At 36.8% G+C, this 20,744-nt stretch overlaps 1 protein-coding gene across 1 annotated transcript; it reads left to right on the top strand.

Moving 5' to 3' along the window:
• The first annotated feature begins 7,186 nt into the window (after window positions 1-7,186).
• On the top strand, window positions 7,187-17,200 carry LOC141667040 (pleiotropic drug resistance protein 3-like). The gene is made up of 24 exons (XM_074473350.1): window positions 7,187-7,811; window positions 7,903-8,026; window positions 8,299-8,384; window positions 9,094-9,178; window positions 9,851-10,010; window positions 10,133-10,209; window positions 10,612-10,665; window positions 10,748-10,838; window positions 11,020-11,321; window positions 11,397-11,678; window positions 12,146-12,459; window positions 12,569-12,729; window positions 12,804-12,907; window positions 13,581-13,734; window positions 13,805-13,912; window positions 13,991-14,064; window positions 14,162-14,494; window positions 14,588-14,878; window positions 15,166-15,249; window positions 15,349-15,482; window positions 15,911-16,138; window positions 16,237-16,408; window positions 16,559-16,813; window positions 16,903-17,200. Exons 1-24 carry the CDS (start codon window positions 7,432-7,434, stop codon window positions 17,167-17,169), a joined length of 4,320 nt encoding a protein of 1,439 aa, XP_074329451.1. The 5' UTR covers window positions 7,187-7,431; the 3' UTR covers window positions 17,170-17,200.
• The last annotated feature ends 3,544 nt before the right edge of the window (window positions 17,201-20,744 follow it).

Below are 20,744 nucleotides of genomic sequence, written 5' to 3'. Positions count from 1 at the left end.
TTGTAACAGCAGGACTCATGGCAACAACAGGACTCCAGGACTCTTGTAACTAAACTTCCTGTAACTAAACTTCTCTAATACGCCGCCTCGAAATGGTCGTGCCATCAGCAATGGCTATTTTGGATCTCAAAAACTGAAACCGGGTTCGATGTAAGGCTTTGGTGAGCAAGTCAGCAAGCTGGTCTTTAGTTCTGATATGAGAAATCAAGATAAGACCCTTGGCCACAATATCACGCACAAAATGAACGTCGATAGAAATATGCTTCATACGAGAATGCATAACTGGATGCAAAGACAAATGAGTAGCTTCTATATTATTACAATACAAGACTGGTGGAGCACGCAGAGAAAGACGTAGTTCATGAAAAAGATTTTGAATCCATCTAACCTCTGAAGTTGTTGTAGCCAAATACCTGTACTCAGCCTCAGTTGATGATCGTGCAACTGCCCGTTGCTTTCTCGAACTCCATGATATAGGATTATCCCCCAAGAAAATAACAAATGCTGATGTAGAAGACCTATCAGTTGGATTTCCTGCCCAATCGGCATCTGAATATGCACGTAGCACATTTGAAGGTTGTTGTTTAAGAAGCAAACCATGAGCAAGAGTTCCCTTTAAATATCGAAGCACACATTTGACAGCAATCCAATGTTCTTCTGTTGGTTTGGACACAAACTGAGCTAAACGACTAACTGCAAAAGCAATGTCAGGCCTAGTGAAGGCCAAATATTGTAATTCACCAATAGCCTGACGATAGAGTTTCTCATCACAAAGAGAATCTGTAGACTGACCTTTCCATCCAACTGATACCATAGGCGTAGACAATGATTTTGTACCCTCCATGTGATGTCTATGCAAGATATCACTAATGTACTTGTGTTGAGAAAGAAACAAACCTTATTTGCAATGAAGAACTTCGATTCCCAAAAAATAGGACAACTGGCCAAGATCTTTCAAAGCAAAAGATTCACTCAATTTCGCAATGATAATGACAATCAATTTGTTATCACTCCCGGTAAATAAAATATCATCAACATAGACTAAAAGGAATAAGTGAACAGAACCACGATGATATAAAAATAGCGCAGTGTCTGATTTGGACTGAATAAATCCTAGCTCAATCAATGCATTGCGAAGAGCAATATGCCACTCTCTGAAAGGTTGTCGTAATCCATAAATTATTTTTCGTAAACGACAAACATGTGAAGGATACATCGAATCCACAAAACCAGGAGGTTGGTGCATAAACACGACCTCAGATAAAGAACCATGGAGAAATGCATTACTCACGTCGAGTTGACGAATCTGCCAATTATACATTAAAGCTATACTTAGAACTGAACGAATCGTAACAGGTTTGACAACCAGACTAAAAGTCTCAATATAATCTAAACCAGGTCGTTGATGAAATCCTTTCGCCACTAAACGTGCTTTATATTTGTCAATTGAGCCATCAGGTTTACGCTTTAATCGAAATACCCATCTGCAACCAATAATATTTGTAGCCAAAGAAGATGGAACTAACTCCCAAGTACCATGCCGGAGTAAAGAATTAAACTCTTCGGACATAGCCATACGCCAATTAGGATCTTTGATGGCTGTAGAAACACAAGTTGGTTCGACTAGATCAGGGAGCGGATGCTTCGTCGCTGCATATGATTTGTATAGTTTTGGCTTGTAAATATTATTCATCGAACGAGTAGTCATTGAATGTACACGATCAGGAGGTATATCTGTATTGACATGTGTAAGGGGCTGAATTTTATCCACGGACACATCATCAAATGATTCCGGGAGATGGACAGGTGATTGCACAAGTGAACGTTGTGAAGAGGTCTGACTCGAATCAGGTGGCAAAGAGGGCTGGTCAGGCTGCCAAGAACCGGAACATCGATAATTTAGAGATGATGGTGTGATTTCATTTGAAGTAACATGCTGAAAGGTTGGTGTTATAGGTGACTTCTCTTGCGACCCCTTGTCATATGCGACTTTACTAATAACAACTGGAGAGATCAGATTATCAACACTAGCACGTTCCCGAACCAATGAATTACTCTCATCATTGAAGAAGAAATTCTTCCCAGAAAAAGAAAACTCATCAAAACGCACATGTCTAGAAATAAACATACGTTTATTAACTAAATCATAACAGCGATAAGCACTCTGACCAGGTGCATATCCAAGAAAGAGACACTCTCTAGATGGAGGCTGTAACTTATGCTCCGAGTATGGTTTTAACCAAGGAAAGCACAAGCACCCAAAAATACGTAATTTCTCATAATTTGGGGTCTTTTTGAACATCATTTCAAATGGGCTATGTCCTCGTAATATTGTAGAAGGAAGACAGTTGTAAAGATAAGCAGCAGTTTCCATAGCATAAGACCAAAACTGGCAAGACAGAGAAGCATAATGAAGTAAGGTACATCCCATTGCAACAATTTGTCTATGACGCCTCTCGGCAGTGCCATTTTGTTGAGGAGTGTGAGGTGCAGAAGTATCATAAATTCACCATGAGAAGATAAATATCGTTTGAGTGCCATAAATTCACCACCATTATCCGAGTAAAATTTTTTGATTTTAGTGCCAAATTGTTTCTCCAACAAGATTTGAAATAAGGGAAAAATTTCAGCAACTTGTGATTTTTGATGTATCGGATAAAGCCAAACATATTTGTATAATGATCCACTAGAAGCAAATAATATCGATAACCATCAATAGAAATCACAAGAGTTGGACCCCAAACATCCGCATAAATAAATTCTAAACAGGAAGAACTAACAAGGGAAGTTTCTCTGAAAGGCAATTGCTGGCTTTTATTAATATAACAAGAAATGCATGACAAATGTTTTCTAGATGAATCTGAATAAATTGGTAACTGAAAACTACGAATAATACTAGAACATAAACTCGAGTTTGGATGGCCTAAACGATTATGCCGTAAGTAGTAGATGCCCGCACTCCCATATGTGCAACTGGTCTTGAAGAAGCTTTAACAGGAAGCCCAAGTTGATAAATCCCTTGATCACATTTACCTTGAAGTAACTTATCCCCGGACTCCTAATCCTTCACCACAAATTTCCATGGATAAAACTCAATAAAAACATTATTTTCCTTAGTAAACTCATGAACAGATAGTAAATTGCGAAGATCAGAGGGAACACAGAAAATATTAGATAACACAAAATTACGCGATGGATGGGAAATTGTAGTACTTCCAATATGAGATATATTCAAACCTGAACCATCTGCAATTTGAACTTCATCTGTTCCATTATACTCCGAATGAATGGAAAGGTTGTTGAGATCAGAAGTGAGATTATGAGAAGCTCCAGAATCCATTAACCATTGAGTAGAATCATTGGAATGAGGTGGAGTAACTGCAACATTTGCAGTAAATTGAACCTTGTTGCATTGCCTAGCAACATGGCCTTGAATTCCACAAAATTGACAAACAATAGCCTGTCGATTATGGTTGTTTGAGTTTTGATAGACACTCTTATTCTGATAGTTATTGCGCCCACATCCTCTGCCAAAATTATTGAAACGATTATCCCGATAATTACCTCCTTGATTGTTGTTTGAGCGATTGGTATAAGCACCATGATTTTGAGAATTGTTATTTTTTGTGCGCATTGTGTTAGGAGTTGTCCCACATCGTTTGTGGGAGGGGCAGTTCTCTAGAATATAAGTAGCCAGACAACTCCAATTAGAATGAGGCCTTTTGGAATGTGCCCAAAAATAAACCCGTGAGGGCTCGGCCCAAAACAGACAATATCATACTAATGTGGAGTTAGGCCTGCTTAGCAAGCCCAACACGTGGTATTAGAGTTTCAAGTTATAAACGGTCCATAACAATCTCAGATGGGCTCCAGAAGTGACCTAGGAAGAGGCAGATGGGCTTGCCCTAGAATGGGCTTGCCCAGAATGGGTTTGCCCCAGAATGGGCTCAAGAAAAAGGCAGACGGGCCTTCCAGTATGGGCCTAGGGGGAGCAGATAGCCAGATGGACTTTCAGTATGGGTCGAGGGGGAGCTTGGTCACACTGAAGGAGGCAGAATCGACAGGTGTCGGGCCCGATGTGTGAAGGGGGAGATTGTTAGGAGTTGTCCCACATCGTTTGTGGGAGGGGCAGTTTGCTAGAATATAAGCAGCCAGACAACTCCAATTAGAATGAGGCCTTTTGGGATGTGCCTAAAAATAAACCCGTGAGGTCTCGGCCCAAAACGGATAATATCATACTAATGTGGAGTTAGGCCTGCTTAGCAAGCCCAACACATTGCTGGAGAATGAATTGCATTATTTGCAGTTGCCATCAAGTTCGCCGTTGTAGTTTCATATCGCTTCATGGAGGCCTCATAAGAGACAAGAAGATCATGTAGTTCCTCAAAAGAAAGGGAATGTTCCCTAGCACAAATTGGAGCAGCTATCTCCCTGTAGGCTTGTCAATGATTGCCAATTCATCAGTTTTGATTTTATATGCTGTAAGAAATCCGCATACAAATGAGATAAAATAGACCATACCTTATTTGAGGTATTAGCAGCAGCCATCAAAGGCATAACTTCAGTTGAGAGAGATCCAAGAAAAGCAGACAAAATTAATTGGTCTTGACGAAACCAGTGAGTATAAGCGTCCGTCCAAATTCCATTTTCACCTAGTGGAGGTGGAGTAGTTGAGCCATCCAGATAACCAAAAAGGTTGTAACCTTTAAATAAAGAAACAACGAGGTTTCGCCATAAGGGATAATTTTTTGCTGTGAGAGCTATGGGTATTTGCTGGTGAGAGTTAATGGCAACAAGTTGCTCACCATTGAGAGAGAGCATTGTAGTTTTGGTTTGTTGAATTACAGATCCACCGATATTCTAAACTGCAGGCGATTGTCCAGATGTTGGGTTAATGTTGGCGGCGATTGTCCAGATGTTGGGTTAATGTTGGCCATAGGATCGTATTAAATGTCTTTAGACAATTTGGCTCTGATACCATAAACAAGAAATATATATGATGGCTGAGAAGTTAACTCTATATCATTGATCATAATACTATTTCACGTGAGGAAACTTATCACAATCATAAACAATAGAGTCTGGCAACAACAGGAGACATGGCAAAAGCAGGACTCATTGCAACAACAAGACTCCGAGACTCTTGTAACTAAATTTCCTGTAACTAAACTTCTCTAATAATATAAACAACACTACATGGGAGGATGAAGATCATACATATCCACAAAGTAAAATATTACAAACTTATTATTTTGTATATTAACATGTATTTCATAGGACATATCTGTTAGTGAACGAGGTAATGCTGAGCAGTTGTTACTCGTTTACCTGGTACACTTTTACATACTTTCTTTATTATTTTTTCTCATCCCGAGACTATAACATGAAATCAATAAAAACATCAATGTGTTGTGTGCATTATAATTTTATAAAGAACTTATATAGACCACACGGCCACACCACCTTGTGGAAACGTTCATAAATACCTGCTACTGCCGATGTAACAATCGATAATAATAAGAGTTTTTGGAGTCTTTATGATACAAGTCAACAACTAATATATATCAAATTGTTAGCATGACCTTATTCGGTTGTGGGCTTGGATGTTATAGATAGCCACCTAGTGGTTCCATTCCAGGCAGGTGCAGCAAAGTTGTGAGAAAATTAGCAACCAGTTCCAGTTGGACCGGCTGATATATAAACATAAATAAGAAATAAATAGTTTGCTTCTGTGCTTTCTAATTTTATATAAAATGTTTAGTTTTAATGACATGTCACTGCAGGTACTTTCTATTAATATTTCATGATCTCCATATAGTCAAGAATTTGCTGGCGTAAATCTGAAAAGATTTTTTTATGTACATTCCCTGTATGATTAAATGACTAAATGATGAACAAACAACACTTGAGTTGCAAGCAAGAACTGGGCTTTGCTGTGGATTGCGGTCTCATAAATTCAGTTTGCCTGCGCTTGCTTATAGAGCATCGTTGCATTGTGTCTAGCTTTTGTTAAACCTGACTCGATGCGAAATAAATGAAGAAAAATTATTGTTTTCTTGAGATTGATTAGTTCTGCTAAATGAAATGATGTTTCTGGAAAAAACCCATCATGAATAGCTGGATTTTGCAGGACAAGAATTTAAGCTGTCCAAATTTACAATCTCTTGTTTTTACCTCTGTATTGATGCTATTATATATGCAGGTGTGTTTTCTCGATTTTTTAGTTAGAAATGTGTAGGTTTTAATTGAGTGTCATTTTGATGATTGCCGTCTGCCTATTTTGAATCTAGTTGTACTCTCATGATCTTTTATAATATGTTCATCATGGATCTTTCTTATGTCTGAACGAAAATTAGTATTACTGAAACCCGTATATGTGATTTTTGCTGCGAGATGTGGATTCAAGTTTGCAGAAAATATCATCAATAGTCTAATTTAGTTAACTATAGATATTATATAGACTTCTCAAATGTTACGGTATCTAAGCCACTGATAACTTTAAAATGGCCCTGTCAAGTTGTATTTGTAATAGTTAAACTTAAATATAAGAAACACCAGTTGTCAGTAGGTAAACTCATCTGCTCTGGGATCTTGACAAGTGACAACCACTTTCATATATAAATATATGTAGTTTATAGATTTAAAAATTATTACTACATGAATATGATATTTAAAGGTTTTATACTCCTCATCTCCTGAACTGCATGTGTACGGCTTTAACTTATTCCAGGTTTGTCAAAAGCTGCAGAAACTTAGGTGCTTAGGACATAAGGCTTTCCCTGGGTTTAGGACAAAATAATTCATATCATTGGTGTGCAGCAACAATAATACTTTCTTGTTGGAATAATCTAGGAGAACAAGCGCTGTGCATAGCGGCACAAAGTTGTCAACTCGAGAAAAATTATAATATCCCACTCACAATACCAACTCTGAAGATAATTGTTTTAAACAAGCTTGTACTAACTCTAAATTAAGCAATTTATTAAAAAGAGTGTCTAAACACAGACTTTTAAGACACTCTGTACAGGGCTGCACACACTTAAACAGGGAACTGATGTTCTGCAGCGCAGTTTGTGAAATGTACTTGACTCCACTATACAAAAATTTAGGAGTATGCATTCCCTGTTACCGATATGGCTTTACATCATCACACAAAACAAACACACACTACACATCCCTGCACACATTTGCATAGATCGATGTAATCGATGTCCTAAATCACAGTTTTTTTAATATTATTTTTTAAAAGATTGTTAGGTATTAGAGTTAGATATTATCTTTAATATAAAATAAGTATGGTGATGCATTTTCTTGCCCTTAAATACTTGTGGCCTCTTATGAGAAGCTACTATAATAAATGTATACACTTCTGCATATCCCTGTCTTCTCTTCCTATCAGAGCTAACTTGAAGCTCTTTAAGGTCATCCATAATGGCTCAGTTAGTTGGTATAGACGAGATAGAGTCGCTAAAAAATGATCTCTCAGATTTTGGAAGAAGCCTGAGATCATCTTTCCGAAAGCTTACATCTAGTTTCCAACACAACACAACCTCAAGTTCTTTGGCAGACAATGCTGATGATGAGCGACTGAGATTGTGGGCTGAGATTGATAGATTGCCTACTTTTGAACGCTTGAGGTCATCTTTGTTTAATGAAGATGATGAAGATATACCTGATGCCAAGGGGATGCGGGTTATTGATGTTACTAAGCTTGGTCCTGAAGAACGTCATATGTTCATTGAGAGGCTCATCAAGAACACTGAAAAGGATAATCTACGGTTGTTGCACAAACTTAAAAAAAGAATAAACAAGTGAGAACTAAGAACTCTTTTTGTACTGAGATTAATATGGCATGGTAGCACATTACTATGGTTCTATTTATATTCAAATTATTGACTGCAGAGTCGGTGTGAAGTTACCTACTGTTGAGGTGAGATATAGAAATATTCATGTGGAAGCAGCATGCGAGCTGGTTCATGGCAAGCCGCTGCCAACTTTATGGAATTCTTTGAAAAGAACAATTTCTGTAAGTCTCTAATTTTTTGCAACATAAATATAGAGGTTTAAGATGAACCACTTTGTACTTTCTCTTTCTATGTATTGTTCTTCATTCCCATCATTTATTGCCCGAAAAACAAAAATGCCAAAAGTTATAATACCTAATAAATCACTCTCACCTCTTCTCGGATACATAGCTAAACATATATTTAACCTACAGTCATTATGTTGTTTCATGTTCGCCTAACATTTACGAGCAACTTTATTTGCTTTTTTAATCTTAAATTGAAAGTTTAACAGGAGTGTTCTAAGATAGCGGGATTGAAGTCGAAAGAAGCCAAAATAAGTATCATTGATGATGTCAGTGGCATCGTTAAGCCTGGAAGGTACAACCGAGCTTACCAAACTAACTATAGCCAGTTAAATTCAATAGAGACCGTTACCAGGAATTATCTATTGCTTCCAAAAGTAGCAAGGGTTACTTCCACTACCAGAAAATGTCTTCTGTTTTCGTTACTGCTTCTAATATAATTGTCATATTAACTCTTCCAAATTTTGACCTCTTTTAATTTCCAATATGCATCATGCAGAACAATCACACATTTTATTCTCCTTTGGTGCTTTTAAGTCACATAAAATGCATTATGCATACAAACTTTAACAATCAACTCATACAGCATCATTTCAAATATCATGTACTGCATCTGGAAAATTTTGTTAGTTGTGACTCCCTCGTCCCTCGCCAACTTTCATGTATTAAATCTGAAACCTTATTTTTTTGCTAAACAAATCTGGAAACTTCTTAATGTATAAACTACTTCATATTCAAGTCAAGTAATCATAAATGCATATGACAATCACAAGGTTTATACAGACACAAAAAAAACTCAAATGGGACTGTTTTATTAATTAGAGGCTTATATGTACCATCATATTTACATAAATTATTGGTTGTTTGCAATCATAGTGTTTTTGTTGATATGCTCAAATGGAATTGACAAAAATTCCTCTAGTTTATGAATCTCTTAACAAGGATAATTGACTTGGAGCCTCTCAGATTATCTAATTTATGTATATGAATATATATTTTTGCAGAATAACCTTACTACTTGGACCTCCGGGTTGTGGGAAGACCTCTTTATTAAAAGCACTTTCGGGAAATCTTGACAAATCACTAAAGGTTCCTTACTCTGTGCTACAATCGTTATAGAACACTGGGGCTGTTCTGATTGCACTATATATTTAAAACCAAACAAATATTTAGAATTAAGTGTATGAAGAAAATGTGCACAAGTGGAAAAGAATCTTGAGAGTTTTTTTTTTTAATTTTGTGAGAACATGCAGCATTCTGGATTCTGCTGTTTTATTCTGTAATAGTTTTCCAACTGTTATACATGTCATCTATGGACTTCCTCTTAGAAAATTTCACTAGTAAAATTTCTTATGGTTTAGACTTTTCTGTTTAATATTATATACGGGTCGCTGGACTTTTGGCAGATACATTTGTGGTTACAAATCACATGCCTGTAGGAGCTATTAATTCTGAGCTGACAGAAGATGATTCAGCTGCAGTTTCTTATCGACACAACTGCAATCAGATGAACATGACCACAACATCTCTTACCTCAGTTTACTGATCATTCGGTCCTGTGTAAATCTTGTAATAAGAAAGAGTTGAGATTTTAATAAATGCATTTGCTAAACCAACTTGTTAATGCCAAGTCAGAGGTCTAGAACACCCCCCCCCCCCGAAATAGGAGTTTGAGTTCTAATTTGGCTATACTGCAGAGTCAGTTTACACAATAGTAATCATCTTTTTTCATGAGTTTCTTATCCAAATTTATTTCTACAGATCATTGGCGATATTTCATACAATGGATACAAACTTGAAGAGTTTGTTCCCCAGAAAACATCTGCTTATATAAGTCAAAATGATTTACATATTCCTGAAATGACAGTTAGAGAAACACTTGATTTTTCAGCCCGATGTCAGGGTGTTGGAAGGAGAGCAGGTAACCTCTTTGATCGCAGCACGGTTACAACTTACAATATTGTTCTATACTGGCCTCTATATCAGGTTTTTCTAATACTTATAAATATATAGTGGGTAATACTTGTTTATCTCCTTGCTTAGAGATAATGGCTGAAGTTAGCAGAAGGGAAAAAGACGCAGGAGTTCTTCCGGATCCAGATATAGATATGTATATGAAGGTACTGTAAACTCTACCCCCTGTTCGATTTATAGAGTCAGCAGACACTTTCCTGAGGAGTAGATTACTGTACTTTGTTTAGCACACATGATCATTCGAACCTAATGTAATTTTTAATTTTTTTTGGAGCATGAAGCATGAATGATTATTTGTGTAAATACTCTTAGAGTCTTAGTCGATGACTTGTGAGAAAAGAAATTCATTGAAGTTACATAATTCCAAATAGAAAGGAATAAGATACACTGATCCTCTCGTGAAGTTGATCTTATTCTCAATTTGGTTATTTGTAAGATTGTATCTGCAAGAACAAAAAATTGAATATAAAATTGAGTGTGTAGACTATATTTTTCTTGCATTCAGTCCCTGTGCCTGGAGCCCTTTTATATTTGCTAATATTTCTCAGGCGATATCTGTTGAAGGACAAAATGCGACTGTCCAGACCAACTACATTTTAAAAGTAATATTACTTCTTACAAAATTCAAACATAGTTTCTCGAATTAGACAATGCATGTCAATTGATTTTACCATGGATTTGCAGATTCTCAGTCTTGATGTTTGCGCTGATGTACTAGTAGGGGACGCGATGAAAAGAGGCATTTCTGGTGGTCAGAAAAAACGATTGACGACAGGTATTTAAGTACGTTTTTGGTAAATTTACCGGTAGTGTAGATTTTCCACTATCTAAATCATCATATCACATATATGTTTCTAGCAAACGTCATTGTAATTGCATTTAAGAATATGAATAAAGGTTTTTTATGTTAAGTAATATGAATAACGGTTACAACTAAGTATCTACGGAATTTTTAGGTGAGATGATTGTTGGCCCCACAAAAGCTTTGTTCATGGATGAGATATCGAATGGTTTAGACAGCTCTACTACCTATCAGATAATTTCTTGTCTCCAGCAGCTGGCTCACATCACTGATGCTACAATACTTGTCTCACTTCTTCAGCCAGCACCAGAAACTTATGATATTTTTGATGATGTTATGTTGATGGCAGAAGGGAAAATTGTATTTCACGGACCCCGTATTCATATTTTGGAATTTTTTGAGAGCTGCGGCTTTAGGTGTCCTGAAAGGAAAGGGGTAGCTGACTTTCTCCAGGAGGTAACTTCATCAAAGCTTAATAGTATTTTTTTTTATCCACAATGGACACTGCTGATGTTTTTGAATGTTTGGCAGATTATCTCGAGGAAAGACCAAGCACAGTATTGGTACAGAACAGAGCATGCGTATACTTATGTTTCTGCCGCCACATTTTCTGAAAAGTTCAAGGAATCTCCATTTGGGAAAAAATTAGAAGAGGAGATATCCGAAGCATTTTTGAAGTCAAAAATCCACGATGATTCTATTTCGTTTAACAGATATTCTATTTCAAAATGGAATCTTTTTAAAGCATGCATGTCTAGGGAATTTCTTCTCATGAGGAGGAACTCTTTCATTTATATTTTCAAATCAGTTCAGGTTGCCTTCTGTACTTTTGTTCTATTATCATCTGTCAGAAATCTCTAATTTAGTTAGCAAGGTTTTCTTGTACAATACTACAATTCATTTGTTAAGAAGACTCCTAAGCCATAACTTCTCAGTAGAGGGGCTTAATAGGACCATATATCTTTAACCCTAAGACTCTTAAGTGTAAATAACTAGAAACCCTTTTTGGGGGTACATTCAAACCTAGTGTCCATATTTTTTATTTTTTTTTTCTTGAGAAAATTGGGGAACAAATGTTGGGTTTGAAGTCAAGATCTCTCCTAAACACTATCTTGATATTGATAAGTTGATAACTTCTATTCTTTAAAACCTTTAGGTTTTAATAAGGAACTTTAATGGATCGTAAATATTTGACAATAGTCCTCCCAACATAAATTCTTATCTAGTTATGTAACTGCTTATAATGTATTAAGAAAAAATATCTGATTTCTTTCATGCAGCTAATCATTATTGCATCTATTACAATGACTGTATTTTTACGTACCGGAATGGATATTGATGTTGTTCATGCCAACAAATATTTGGGTGCACTCTTCTACTCTCTCGCCATCCTTCTAGTTGATGGACTTCCAGAGCTGTTCATGACAGTATCGAGACTTTCAATTTTTTATAAACAAAGAGACCTGCGTTTTTACCCTGCCTGGGGATATGCAATTCCAGCTGCCATTCTGAAGATTCCACTTTCTCTCTTGGAATCTCTTATCTGGGTAACACTAACTTACTATATCATTGGATACAGCCCTGAGCCAGGGAGGTGAGTTTGAAACGAAATGCTTCTCATCATTTTAGTTTCCAGGTATTTTAATTTATACTCTTAATCATTTTTTAATTTACCTACTTCCTATTATCATCCGAATCTGTAGGTTTTTCCGGCATCTACTTTTACTATTTTCCGTGCACTGGACATCAGTATCCATGTTTCGCTTTGTGGCATCACTCTGCCAGAATATTGTTGTTTCGACAACAGCTGGTAGCTTGACAGTATTACTTGTATTGCTATTTGGTGGCTTCATTATCCCCAAATGTAAGATGCACAATTAGTTTTGAATTTACATATGCATCTCTCCGAACTAAACTTCATTTTGGTTTGTGTTGCAGCCTCCATGCCAGTTTGGCTGAATTGGGCATTTTGGTTCTCTCCACTAGCATATGGACAAATAGGGCTTACTGTAAATGAATTTCTTGCTCCGCGATGGCAAAAGGTAATAGTCATTGATGGGTCTGCTCATGTATCTCATCATGTTAATAAAAGGTCTGCCAGTTAAATATATAAAAACATGTTATTTAAGTGACAGGATTAATCCGAATCCCCATCCTTTGTTACATTCATAAATCTCATGAATGCCAAGATCAGCTGATATCATAATTAAAAATAGTTGCCTCAAATAGGAACAGTTTTCACATAACTACTGGTCTGATTTATTTTAAAGTCACAAGCCCCTTTTATGGTCAAACTATGCATTTTCCTCTTTAAAGGTCACCTTTTTTTGTTGTTTGATCTTGTGTTTTCAATATCAGATGCAGAGATACTATACATATGTCTTGGAGAGTTCTTTTTAAATTTATCTATACTATGTGTGGGAACATCCAACTCGATATTAATGATAATGTAGTACAGTAGCACTCAAGGTCTATAGACTACACCTCAAGCATTAACTCAGTACTTGTGTAACACAATAGTCCCAGTCTTGCACTTGAAAGAATTTCATACTTTGACATGATTAAAATCATCCAGGTAAAAAAAGACACAATAGAGGATTATTCTATTACATGGTTCTATTAAGCATCAAGACTTTATATATCTGTTGCATGACATTGTTAAATTCTCAACATTGAGTTATATACTGATTCTCTCAGTTCCAATTTTTTCTGTAGAGTGGTTCGACATACACAACTATAGGGCTACAAACACTTGAGAACCGCGGCTTGGACTTTACTGAAAACTTCTTTTGGATATCAATTGGAGCCTTATTTGGCTTCATTTTATTTTTCAATATTGGATTTGTATTGGCCTTGAGTTTCTTAAAGCGTAAGTTTGTTTTCTAAGCTATCTACTTGAACACGAATAGATACTTACTGCATTTTTAAACTTCAACCAGCTCCTGGTTCTCGTGCTATTTTTTCAAGTGAAAAGCTATCACCAGTACAAGGAAATGAAGAATTTACTAACCCTGATAACCATGTTCAAGAGAAATCAAGAAACAGAGGTTAGCTATTAATCAAAAAAGGTTCTTATGTTATATTTTTGCTGATTTGTTTCCTAAAATAGTAACTTAAATTCACAGAAAAAATGGCTCTACCTTTCGAACCCATTAGCATAGCATTCCAAGATGTGCAATACCACGTTGACACACCTTTGGTAAGTATAGAACCCAGTCTCGTTAATATTGGTTATTGGCTGTACATCTGGTGAAGACTTAGGTTATTTTGCTACTTTTTCTTCTTTATAATCTTAGGAAATGAGGGAGCGTGGTTTCAGTGCAAAAAAGCTTCAACTTCTTCATGACATTACTGGTGTACTCAGACCTGGGGTTCTTACAGCATTGATGGGTGTCAGTGGAGCTGGGAAAACAACACTTCTTGATGTTCTTGCTGGAAGAAAAACTGGTGGCACGATTAAAGGAGAAATTACGATTGGAGGGTACCCTAAGATCCAAGAGACCTTTTCTAGGATTTCAGGATATTGCGAGCAAACTGACATACATTCTCCGCAGGTTACTATCGAAGAATCAGTAACTTTTTCTGCTTGGCTACGCCTTCATCCTCAAATTGATGCAAAAACAAAACGAGTACGATCTTTATCTCTTAAGTTGGAATTGTGGTTCTCCCTGCATCGTTATTTTCAAATGTCTTTTTTTATAATTTGTTGGGCACATTCGCAGTATTTTGTGAAAGATGTTCTTGAGACTCTTGAGCTTGATGGAATAAAGGATGCCTTGGTTGGAATTCCTGGTGTCAGTGGTTTATCAACTGAGCAACGCAAGCGTCTAACCATAGCTGTGGAGCTAGTTTCTAACCCTTCCATTATCTTCATGGATGAACCTACAACTGGATTGGATGCAAGGGCAGCTGCTATTGTCATGAGGGCAGTGAAAAATGTGGTTGATACAGGAAGAACAATTGTATGCACCATTCACCAACCTAGTATTGACATATTTGAAGCATTCGACGAGGTAAGACACTACTCAAAGTATTTTAAATAATTTTGTTGTATAGTGGTATAATGGCCAGTGCTGCAGATGTGAAATCTTCCACAATGATTTCTTATTATTCTCATGGTACTATATGGTTGCTGTACCTGATTCTCATCAACCATTAACATTTTTTAAATTCAGTTTATAATCTGAAATATCAATGTTGTAGCATAAGTCTTATGTACCAGTCTAATATTAGCTTTAGAAATTTACATCATAAAAACTTCTAAACTTAAACAAGCATTGAGAACATTTTTTGCTGGCAGCTAATTTTGTTAAAATTTGGCGGATGTTTAATCTACTCTGGATCGCTAGGCCAAAACTCAAGTAAAGTTATTGAATACTATGAGGTAAGATTTCCCAGATGAACAGTTCGATCTTTAAAAAATAATTTATCACACAGTTTATTAGAATCTGTTTCTAGTATTCTTAATTGATGCATAATATAGGGAATATCAGGGGTACCAAAAATTAAAAAGAACTACAATCCAGCAACATGGATGTTAGAGGTTACTTCTAGATCTGCAGAACTGGAACTTGATCTAGATTTTGCGCAAGTATACCAGAGGTCTGCTCTGCACGAGTAAGCTCAGTTCCTAACACTCCTTTTTCATTTTGCTGTTTTACAATGAATTTCTATGTTACTCGGACTCGGCTAGAAGTGTCCGACATGAATACTTGTCCAAGTATCGGACTCGGCAACATTTTGAAAAATATACATGTTTTTAGCCTAAAATAAGTGTCCAATTCCGTGTGTCCATGTCCAAGTGTCGAGTGTCCGACACGGGTACTCGAAGGTAAAATGAAGAGTCCGAGTAACATAGATGAATTTGTTTCCTCTCATTATGTAAGGTTTTCCTTAGATATATAAAGGTAATCATGCGAACATATGTGGTGAATCAACTAAAAGGAAACCTTTACCTTATGCATGCAGTCTACATTGTTCTTACTCTATGCTCCAAGGTTATAAGTTATTGATAATGCACACTTTCTCTTATTTGTGTATATTAGGGTAAACAAAGAACAGGTCAATCTTTTAAGTAAGCCGCCTCCAGGTTCAAAAGCTTTGTTTTTTCCAACTCGCTATTCGCAAAATGGTTGGGGACAGTTCAAAAATTGCTTATGGAAACAATATCTATCTTATTGGAGAAGTCCCTCATATAACTTGATGCGGTCAGTGTATATGATCTTTTCTTCTTTTCTCTTTGGTATAGTGTTCTGGGATCAAGGAAAGAAGATGTAAGTAATTAAGTTCATGATTGCATATATGTGTAACATGCCTCTTCCTTGAGGTCACATTGCTCCTTCACTTCTCTGAACTTCTCATCATTTTGCAGAGATAATCAGCAAAGTTTGTTCAATATACTTGGTCTGATGTTTATCGCTACAATATTCTGTGGCATAAACAATTCCTCTTCTGTAATACCATATGTTACCACAGAACGAAATGTTTTATATCGTGAAAGGTTTGCTGGGATGTATGCTCCGTCCGCATATGCACTTGCACAGGTATAAATATATGATTCTATTGAATTATTTTTTGACACCTGGATTGGTCTCACTCTCATACGTCCGCATGCATGATCTAGCATATAATTTTAAATCATAATTTGAGATGTATAATGCAATATATTTTATGAATGTGCACTAACTTTGCAGGTGGTAATTGAAGTTCCTTATCTATTTGCCCAATCACTTGTATATGTGATTATAACCTATCCAATGATAGGATACTATTGGTCAGCTTACAAGGTTTTGTGGTACTTCTACTCCATGTTCTGCACACTGCTCTACTTTACTTATATGGGAATGATGCTTGTTTCATTGACTCCAAACTACCCACTAGCTTCAATTCTAAGCGCTTCCTCCTATACAATGCTCAACTTGTTCTCCGGATTTATAATACCCCAACCAGTAAGTTTTTGTAGTCTTTGTTTCTTGTCACTTGCATGTTAAGTGTATACATTATTAAGAAGCTGATTTTTATTACGTCACATATACAGCAAATCCCTAAGTGGTGGCTATGGTTGTATTATCTGATGCCAACATCTTGGACACTGAATAGCATGCTCTCCTCCCAATATGGTGACATAGAGATAGAGATATCAGTGTTTGGAGAAACCAAGACGGTGGCTGCATTTTTGAGAGATTATTTTGGATTTCACCATGATCGTCTACCTATAGTTGGTATTATAATGATTTTGTATCCTATTGTTTTTGCTTCTATATTTGCATTTTCCATTGGGAGGTTGAATTTCCAAAGGAGATAAAATGTTTTAATCCCAAGATATCAGTTGTACATTTCCATAGAAATAGAAGCCTTAAGATAAACTTAAAAATACATATCATTTGAATTTTCTGCAAGACAGGCTACTGAAATTGTGAGAACTTATCAGAAGCGATTCTAGCTTCTTTTTTCTTGTCGATCAATTTTTTTTTACCTTGGTCTTCTTACAACCAAAGCTTCAATGCTCGTCTTTTTTGTGTTTCAATAATTAGAGATATTAAGATGTAGTATCAGTGTTGTATTATTGTATGTCATATGTTGTAATACCAGAGTTACAAGTTATGGACATGCTTTAAAAGTATGGACAGAGTCTAATGCTTTGGCACTCGGTAAACCATCAATTTCTTTATAATATCTGCAAAAAACATGCAAATTCATGTAGCAGTAATGGAATATAAATAAGAATTGCTTATGTAAATATTTGTCTTTCATGGCTGACCTACATTCCCAGATTAGCTAGTTTACTCTTACTATATATTAAATCTCAGCTATTATTGGGTCATAAAGGCTCCCATTTGTTGGTAACTCAACCAATTAGGACCAGGTGAAGGTTGATTGAGAGGTTAGGCCTGGACTGCAGGGGCGGATGCACAGCAAAGGCTGTGGTGGGCTGCAGCCCAGGGTAAAAAAAAATATTCAATATTTTTATATGTTCCGGTTCAAATATTTTGATGTCAGCCCAACCCAAATTTTTCGGTAAACACCTTAGATTCACAATCATTAACACAGGAAGCAGTACACCGAGTTAGAGTTACATAACACAAAAACACCAAAGTTCTACAATTAGGTATCAATATTCAGGAAAGGAAGAAGAAGTAGAGAGTTACAGGTAACAAGATTATTCATCTCTTTCTTGATTTATTGTTTATGTTCTTTCCAATTAGTTTTTTTAATTTACAATCCTTTTTAATCTCTTTTGCTCTTTTTTTACAGGACATGTGTGGCGCCCTCCAAACCCAGGTCAGAAGTTTGGGGTACACAACACACACACCATATTTAAACCTGTTTATGAATATAATACTATATACAATGACCCTATATACCATACCCCAGGATCGCAACAGTGGACTGATGGGCTCTAAGCTTGAGGTATCTGTATTGTTAGAGGCTGAGCCACGGGACTTATCGCTGCAGGCTGAACTGCAGGAGTCTGGGCCAATGGTGGCTGAGGCGGAGGAGGTCGGGCTGGTGGAGACTGAACTGGTGGAGGCTGAATAGGGGAGGACCCTGATGGCGGGTCCTGAATAGGGGTTTGGGATGGTGGGGGTTGGACATGAGGGCATTGGCACTGACAAGGTGGAGATGGGGTGCAGGGGAGATTTTCGTAGTGGGATACATCCAATACAGGGAATGCAGAATTTAGGAAGTTCATATCTGAAGTATGGAAAGAAAGGAAATAAAGGCAAGAAGAATGGCAAGGGTAAAATTAAACTTGGGGTTGAGGGGATGATATCATTATTGAAATTGCGGAGGAGGATACCACGTCTGGTTTATGCTTGAAACTTGAAAATCTCTACATGAAAAAATCTATAACAAATAAGTTGCTTCTGAATCAACGTCTGTTTAGTCTACGAATTCAGGAAGGTACGCATCTTCAAGATCATTTAGATCAGTTAAACACAATTTTATTGTAATTGCATAATATTGATGTTAAAGTTGAAGATGAAGATGATGCTTTCATTCTGTTAGTTTCTTTATCATTATCATATGAGAATTTTGTGCAATCGTTTATTGTTGGTAAATATACTATTTCTCTATAGGAGGCTAGATCTTCTCTTCATTCTAAAGAGATGTGTCATATGGTGGCTGGTACAGGTGCAAATATGGGTTTGTAGCCATTAGGAGTACAGGACATGGAAAGTCGGGGAAAAATAAATCCAAGAAACCAGCTCCTAAGGGTTCCAAATCTAATGATATCTGCAATTATTGTAAAGAGAAGGGGCACTAGAAATCTGATTGTCCCAAGAAAAAGAAGCAACAAGATAAACTGGCAGGTACTGCTGCTGTAGCAGGTGATAATTCTGAAGAAGATATTGCTCTAGTTATTTCTAATCACACGCATCACTCTGATGTGTGGATTATTGACTCTAGAGTGTCTTACCATATATGTCCGCGCACAGAGTGGTTCACAACCTACGAGCAAGTAGACGGTGGGAAAAATTCTATAGCTAACAGTTTTGTTTGTGAGACAGTTGTAATAGACTCAAATAAACTTCAGACACATGATGGTAATTTCCGCACATTGAATGATGTTAGGCATGCCCCACTGATGATGAAGAATCTGATATCTCTGAGTATGTTAGACAACAAGGGTTTCAGTTTTGAAGGTGAAGGTGGAGTTCTACATGTTTGCAAGGGTTCTAATGTGATTCTGAAAGGTGTTAAACATGGTACCTTGTATCTTCTTCAAGTTTCTACGTTAAAAGGTTCTGTTGTTGTGTCCTCTGAAATTAAAGAGGAAAACATGGACAGGTTGTGGCACATGAGGCTCGGTCACATGAGTGAAAGGGGGCTGCAAGTTCTGTCAAAAGATGATCTTCTTTGTGGTCATAAGGTCACAGGTCTTGAGTTTTGTGAACATTGTATTTTTGGAAAGCTACATCACAAGAGTTTTCTAAAGCAACACACATAACAAAAGGCACACTTGATTACATTCATTCTGATTGTTGGGGTCCTTCCTGGATGGAGAGGTCACAGATATTTTATGTCAGTGATTGGTGATTTCTTAAGAATGACTTGGGTGTTCATCATAAAGCATAAAAGTGAAGCCTTTGAGATTTTCAAGCAGTGGAAGGCGTTAGTGGAGAATCAAGCAGGGAAGAAGATTAAGAGGCTGTGAACTGATAATGGCTTGGAATTTTGCTCGTCTGAGTTTAATGAATTCCACAAGAATGAGAAGATTTCTAGGCATCATAAAATCAGGGATACACCACAACAGAATGGTGTAGCAGAACGTATGAATCAGATACTTCTGGAGAGAGCTAAGTGCATGCTCTCTAATTATGGACTAACTAGAAGATTCTGGGTAGAAGTTGTTAGTACAACGTGTAATCTAATAAATCGGGGACCTCATTCAGAAAGTGGTGGTGTTGAGAAACAGGTGGAGTAGGGAGTCACTCAAGATGAGAGTGAACCACAACAGGAAGTTCAACAACCACAGTCGAAATCAGAATCATCAGTTTCATCATTACTAGTAGTGAATTAGCACAGTTTGGCTCTTGATCGATCGAGAAGAGTTAATTATGGGGTGCATCCAAATAAATATGGTTTTGATTATTTGGTAGCATATGCACTACCGGTTGCAGAAGAGGTGGATCCTAAATCCGATGAGTCATCCACTTATAAAAAAGAAGTTACATGTACTAAGTCTGCTGAGGAGAAGGAGTACATGTCTCGAGTTCCCTATGCTAGTGCAGTAGGAAGCTTGATATATGCAATGGTCTACACTAGACCCGGTCTTGCACAATATGGTCAGTGCTGTTTAGTAAGTTCATGGGTGATCCAGGAAATGAGCATTGACAAGCTGTGAAGAGGGTGTTTTGGTACTTAAAAGATACA

Source organism: Apium graveolens, chromosome 6, assembly GCF_009905375.1.
Source record: "Apium graveolens cultivar Ventura chromosome 6, ASM990537v1, whole genome shotgun sequence".
Taxonomy (NCBI): domain Eukaryota; kingdom Viridiplantae; phylum Streptophyta; class Magnoliopsida; order Apiales; family Apiaceae; genus Apium; species Apium graveolens.
Note: the sequence above shows the minus strand (reverse complement) of the source record. Positions and strands in the feature narration are given on the sequence as shown.